This window comes from Mesoplodon bidens, assembly GCF_964165515.1.
Source record: "Mesoplodon bidens genome assembly, chromosome: 9".
Classification (NCBI taxonomy): Eukaryota; Metazoa; Chordata; class Mammalia; order Artiodactyla; family Ziphiidae; genus Mesoplodon; species Mesoplodon bidens.
In genome coordinates, this window is record NC_138166.1 from 16,503,920 (window position 1) to 16,511,163 (window position 7,244).

Sequence of the window (7,244 nt, forward strand, 5' to 3'; positions counted from 1 at the left end):
GGTCAAGGTCGGACAGGCCCCACTTGGGAGGAATCCGCCTCGCCCACAATAAGTGCACACCCACACTTCGAGGCAAGTGAGGGAGCTCCCACAACACCAGGTAGCAAAAAGGCTCGGGCGGGAGGCAACACCCTCCCAGGATTATTCAGAACCCTCCCGGGACGCCCTCCCAACACCGAAACACCGCGCACGCACACGCGCACTTCAGCGCGCACGCGCACGCGAGGCAACTCCCCCCTCCTCAGTCTTCGCCCCGCCCCTCGGACCGGAAGGAGTTGCCGGCGTTTCCGGCGCCGGCGCCGGCGCCTCTGAGGTTTCCTCAGTGATGTCGTGGTTTCGAGCAGCTTCTTTGGTCCAGGGTCCTGGAGAGGAGAGGGACGTTTTTGACGAGGAAGCTGACGAGTCGGTCCTGGTGCAGCGGGAATGGCGGAGCCACATGCAGAGACGAATCAAAGTAAAGCTGCGTGGAGGGGGTGGGCGTCCCTTGCTGTACCGGGTTGTGAGGAGAGGCGCACGGCGTTGTGAAGAGGCGGGGACCCGAGAGGAGAGGGCCGAGTGGTCCGGGCCCGGCCCGGCGCTGCCCTCCCTACGCCCTCATCATGCAGTCCTGCCCGCGTCCTGCTAGGGTTTCCCAATGGGTTACTTGAAAGCGCGCGACACCTCAGGACGCGTTCCTAGAGCGCCCGCGGAGCGCGTTGGACACTGGGGGGCGGCGAACAAAATGAACTTTGTCTTAGGCTTTGATGAGATTTCAGTTTGATGAGGATCAGAGGGAAGGGGATGGGGGAGAAACGTATATGCTGACTGTATGTGTCTAATTATGGCTGTCAGAGGACATGTACGCACTTGACATGGGTTGCTTGAAGGGCTCGGGAGCCTAAAGTTAGGAGTGGTGGTAATCAGGACAGCTGGAAAAAGTGCACTTAAGAATGTTGTCGAGGACTTCCCTGGTGGCGCAGTGGTTGAGAGTCTGCCTGACGGTGCAGGGGACGCGGGTTCGTGCCCCGGTCCGGGAAGATCCCACATGCCGCGGAGCGGCTGGGCCCGTGAGTCATGGCCGCTGAGCCTGCGTGTCCGGAGCCTGTGCTCCGCAACGGGAGAGGCCACAACAGTGAGAGACCCGCGTACCGCAAAAAACAAAACAAAACAAAAAAGAATGTTGTCGAAGGGCAGTAAGACAAAGCTAACGTGGAATTCTGATGGCTAGGTAAGGGAGTATTCATGTTGGGTTTTGTTTTGTTTTTTTAATTTGTCGGGTGTCAGTTATCCATCTCTCAGTTGTCTCACTATTGAGACTCGGCTTAATACCACACCCCCAGTTTCCAGGTGGAGCCGTCAGCGCCTAGTTCAGGGGGAGGACCGAAGAGTGAGGTCCATTCCAGCTAGTATCCTTGGCAACCATTAAGTTGCCACTAAATCTGCGCTTGTTTAATGCTTCAGTAAAATAGTACTTGTTTAGCTTAACAACCATGTTGTCAGTGTCAGAAATGCTTTACATAAGGCTGAGGCGAGGCCAGTCAATGCCGAGCATCTTTTGAGTGCTGGGGCGGGACAAAAAAATCCCTGCCCACAGAGGATTTGCAGTTTACTTGAATTTAGGTATCAAGCAAAATTTCTCAAACCAGACCTCTCATGGTCCTTTTGCTAAACCAGTTTCCTCTTTCCCTGCTTCCGTTCCAAGACCTTACTGCCCGGCATCACCCACCCACACCAGTCCAGTTGCTAAGGGGACCAAACACGTAATTCCCCATGTTTCCTCTCTGTGGAGCTACTGCTAACACAGGGTTTTGTAAAACTGTATAGAGTCAGTATTTTAAAATGTGCCCAACGCAGTGGTTGAGAATCCGCCTGCCAACGCAGGGGACACGGGTTCCGTCCCTGGTCCCGGGAAGATCCCACACGCCGCGGAGCGCGCAAGCCCGTGTGCCACAACTACTGAAGCCCGCGTGCCTAGAGCCCGTGCTCCGCAACAAGAGAAGCCACCGCAGTGAGAAGCCCGCGCATCGCAACGAAGAGTAGCCCCCGCTCGCCGCAACTAGAAAAGCCCGCGCGCAGCAACGAAGACCCAACGCAGCCAAAAATAAATAAAAATTTTTTAGAAATGTGCCCAATAAGTCTAGACTTCAAAAATGGGATAAACCAATAATAAACTTTTATGAGAAGCGTAGTCTACTTTGGTTGTGTGGTTATGCCATATGTTGTAGAACTGTGTTGTGAAATAACCCAGTAGAGGCCTGTTTCATCAGTCTTCCAAATTGGTTCTTTGACTTTCTGGAAAAACCTACAGTGGTTTACTTGGTGTTGGTTACAACTGTAATTCTTCATTACTTTCTTATTTTTAGGAAGGCTATAGAGATGGAGTAGATGCCGGCAAAGCAGTTACTCTTCAACAAGGTTTCAATCAAGGTTATAAAGAAGGTGCAGCAGTCATTAAAAACTATGGACAACTCAGAGGAACATTGAGGTAAGTTTTAAAACTTAAATGCTGAATTATTTTAACCTCAGCACTACTGGAGGATGTTTATTAAAGTAATATGTAAAAATAAAGCGTTTAAAGTGAGGTGCTTTTCCTATTGTTAAATCCACAAAAGAGTGCTGCAGAGCATAGAATAAAGTTGCCTTCAAAAAGTCAAAAGTCCATCCACTTTAATATGTGAGCCAGGTGTTGTCTTTTACTGCAAAGAAATGATAGGAAGTGTCTGTTCTTTGCTACCTGAACTACCACCAATCTGTATCTCAGAGTAATTAAAAAGAACTTCAGGTTTTGAATAAAGCTTTTAGTCTTCCACAGGTAGCAGAACACAGTAAAACAGACGTCTAGACTAGAAGTACATGATGAAAATTATAGCTGGTAACAGAAAAATGATTCCATTTACTTTAGTCCTAAATTTTGAACACCTGCCAAGATTCCATAGCAATAATGGCATGTATCAGAACCAAGTGATCAAATGGCACATGGAGCTAGGAGCATGGCAGGCTTGTCCTCTTTGATGCTTTATACCTTTTAAACTGCCCTCTATAAAGAAAAACGAAATGCTTCAAGGAATCATTGATTTTTAAAAGGTATAAAACAAAAGTTGTCAAAACAAAGGAAAAATTCATTACATTGAGGTTTTCTAAAATTCAGCTGTCGGGAATCAGCATTTATACTATACTAAAGTAGGAAAATGATCACATGTTTATCGTCTCATCAAGTTAATCTTTTATAAGCTTAGAAAGCTTACTGCTAAATCTTACGCATTTTTTAAAACATTACTTTTCACAACAACCATTATTTCGTGACGTGAATGATCTGAAATGTCAAAAAATAAAACTGTCTATACTAAAAAAATTAAAGAAAAATAATTATTAGGACTAGAAGAATTCTAACCTCCTTCAATAAAATTGTTAGTTAGCTCAGCTAAGTGTCTACTCTGTAACAAAGTTGGAAAGGTGAAGTTGTCTCAAAACTTTTTTTTCCCCCCAACCTTCGGTTTTGATGGCAAGCAGCTATATGGTTAGAACAGTGGTTTTCAACCTTGGTTGCACCTTGTTACAGCTGGGAAGCTTTAAAAAAATAATAGCCCCAGAGATTCTGATGTAATTGATCTCAGGTGTGACCTGAGTCTTGATAAGTTTAAAAGTTTCCCAGGTGATTCTAACGTGCATCCAAGATGGAGAGTCACTAGTTTAGAAGGTGGTTGATGTCCTTAAAGGAGAAACTGATTTTGCAGATCTTTCTGTTAGTTGTATCCTCCTTCAACAGAAGCTACACAGTCATAAGGGGAAAAATCTAAAATCAGGAAGAGTGGATGTAGAGCTGTGAAGGAGGCGTTATGAATTATAAACAGTTTATATGATTAAGTCCAATTGTTTACTTCCTATTGAAATATACTGTCCTTATATTTTTAATCCTATTTTACCGTCATCACTTTCCTGATTTTGACTTGCATTACTGTTAATAATTTTTGCATGGTGTTATCTGGAAAAGAAACATGTAAGCCTTAGCATCAAAAATTCTAAAAGCCTTTGTTTAATTTTTTTTCTATTTAACTCTTGCTTATATTTTTGTTCAGTGCTTTGCTCTCCTGGTGTCACCTTCATAATAATAGTTCGGCTTTGATCAGTAAAATAAATAATCTTCTGGATGCTGTTGGCCAGTGTGAAGAGTATGTGCTCAGACATCTGAAATCAATCACTCCACAGCCCCATGTTGTAGATTTATTGGACTCCATTCAGGATATGGACCTTTGTCATATAGCTCCAGCTGAGGAAAAGATTGATGAAGCTAAAGATGAAAGATTCTATGAAAATAATGCTGAGTTTAACAAAAACTGTAGCAAGAATCTTAGTGGGGTAGATTGTTCATCTTTAAAATGTTGTAGAACACAGGAGCGTGCACATTCTGAAAACCCAAGCCTCACTTGGATTTTAGAACAGACAGCCAGTTTGGTAAAACAGCTGGGAGTATCAACAGACATATTACAGCACCTCAAACAACTATAAAAATTATCTTCACTTTAATATTGGAAATAATATTCAGAACATTCTTAGAATATTTTGTTTCTGAACAAGCTAACCAAAATTTGTACTGGTTTCTACATTGAACACTTCACTTATAAGGTTATCCTTCATGGAAGTTTGAAATGTCTTCAAAATTAACACTATTTAATATAAGCCTATTTTCTTTGTCACTGGTAATTTTTATGTGGTTTTAAGATATGCTTGGAAATTCCAGTTGTCATCATCTTCAAATTTCTGATCAAAATCAAGCATTTTTGAACTCATTATTGGCAGAAATGAACAAGAATCAGACTACAGTTAACCCTTGAACAACACAGGTGTTAGGGGTACCCACCCACCATGCAGTTAAAAATCCGCATATTACTTATAGCTGGCCCTCCATACCTGCAGTTGTGAGTCTCAGATTCAACCAATCTCAGATCGTACGGTACTGTAGTATTTGCTACTGAAAAAAAATCCAGGTAAAGTGGGCCCTCAGAGTTCAAACTCTTGCGGTTCAAGCATCAAATGTTATTTTGTAAGGTCTTAGCCCTACCTTCTTATCACATTGTCTTGTGATTAGGACCTCACCTTATAATCAGACCAAAGTTACAAAAAATTACCTAATGGCTAAAGTTGTAAATAGACACACATAGATATATATAGATATGTAGACATATATATATTGAAATTAAGAGGCTAATAAGTGTAAAGCTGGAAAAAATGTTTATACTGATAATTAAAATACTAAAGTTTGTTTTAGTTTTTTATTGAGGTGTAATTGATTTATAATGTTTCAGGTATACAGCAAAGTGATTCAGTTATACATTTTTTTTCAGATTTTTTTCCATTATAGGTTATTACAAAATATTGAATATAGTTCTCTGTGCTATATAGTAGGTCCTTTTTGTTTATTTTATATATAGTAATGTGTATATGTTAATCCCAGACTTCTAATTTATCCCCACCTCCTTTCCCTTTTGGTAACCATAAGTTTATTTTCTATGTCTGTGAGTCTATTTCTGTTTTGTAAATAAGTTCATTTGTATCATTTTTTTAGATGCCACATATAAGTGATATCATACCATATTTGTTAAAGTTTGTTCCAGTTTTGTGTTTATTAAAAGTAAGGATACAATTCCGTGAAAAATACAGAAAATACATTTCATGCTAAAGTACTTACTTAGCTTATCCAAATTTTGAGTTAGTAGTGTTACCTGACAGTGTCCCAGATTATTCCTAAACTGCAGTTTTGCTTCATATTTATTTAGGAATAAAACATTGAAGCCACTGACTTCTGTATTATCTTGTAGCAATATTCTTAGTCTAGCATAGACAAAATGAGATTCAAACTTATGCTCCAGGACCTAAACATATAAAATCAGGAAAGGATTTTTCATCACTTTTTTGCCTGAAACACAAATTTATGTAACATGCCTGACTTCAGAGGCACCCAAATAATTGCCTCTCATTGATAGCCATAATTTATATCTACGATCTACTGTAAAAGACATACCCTGAGAAAATCTTATCTGATAAAAGAGGTGTTCCAAGAGATTAAGAAAATGTGCTGCTGTGATCTTATAACCTCCACAGAGTTCACAGGACATTATGAAATTGAAGCAACAAATTTGAAATCAGAAGACCATAAAGTATGTCAGGATTTACTAAAACATGCTGAAGATATCAAGTGACATTTGACAGATGGTTTTTTTAAAAAAAAGTGATTGTATCTCTCTAGATGTAAACACTATTTCAGAGATTTACTGATTTTTCTTGTTATGTAGATACTTTTTTCCATACTTATGAATGCAGCAAAAATCTCAAATCCACATGGAATATTATAAGCAGTCTCTGAAGTCTTCATGTTGCTCTGCCCTGCATATTAGATATGAAATATGCGCATCTTTAATAATACATCTCAAGGAAGTCACCCTGAGTAAAAATTTCATGAGTGCAGCAAATCTGGAGATTTTATCTGGGCTCACCCTGACAGAATTTCCTGAAGATAACACCCTTTGCCACCATTGAGAATAGGTTGTTTTTGTGTAGATGTTTGTAGAAAAGGAACTCAAGAGAATTAGCTGAGTTGAATGAAGCTGTTGGGTTGAAAACATCTCTTAAGCTTACATTGCCTTTTAAAAAAACAGAAGTTCCTGAACTGCAGAGGAAAATTAATGGAATGCTCATTATACCTGTGTTTCATGAGCCTCTGTATTAGAACCAACAAGAGCAAAGGAAAGAAACCTTGCTTTGTGTCTTTTACCTTGCCTTGTGTGTTCTAGGCCTGCCAAGTGTTGCCATGAAAAGACCCTAGATGAAGATAAATGTAAAGCAAGACTGCCCCGGAGCAGACACAGCAGACTTTCAAGACCCGGGACCTAGACATTAGGCTTAGATGATGTGGCTTCCTTAAAAACAGAATTTTCACCTTGAATAAGTTACTTCTAGATACTGACATATGTGGGGTTTTTTAAATTTGTTGTTGTTTTTTAAGCCCACAATACTATGCTTTTCTGGCATTTCAGTTGCTAGAGGTATTGAGGCCACCAAAATTTTTGTGATACATGAACAAGCAGAAGTGGGCAGCTGAATTCACCTACCTGCATCCTTACCTCATTTATATCCTTAGCACTGCTTATTAACTGCTTTTGTGGTACACCAAAATAAAAGCCTTGAACCAAGTCCAAGATGTGCTTTTCATCTATCTTCAAACTAAAGTTTTGTGTTCCAGTCTAAGACACAGAGAAATAAATATAGAA

General features: G+C 40.5%; 1 protein-coding gene across 1 annotated transcript; it reads left to right on the top strand.

Annotated features, from left to right (window-relative positions):
* Nucleotides 1-259: 259 nt before the first annotated feature.
* On the top strand, nucleotides 260-6,761 carry YAE1 (YAE1 maturation factor of ABCE1). The gene is made up of 3 exons (XM_081244514.1): nucleotides 260-454; nucleotides 2,343-2,464; nucleotides 4,056-6,761. The coding sequence occupies exons 1-3, from the start codon at nucleotides 326-328 to the stop codon at nucleotides 4,483-4,485; spliced, it is 681 nt and encodes a 226-aa protein (XP_081100640.1). The 5' UTR covers nucleotides 260-325; the 3' UTR covers nucleotides 4,486-6,761.
* Nucleotides 6,762-7,244: the final 483 nt, after the last annotated feature.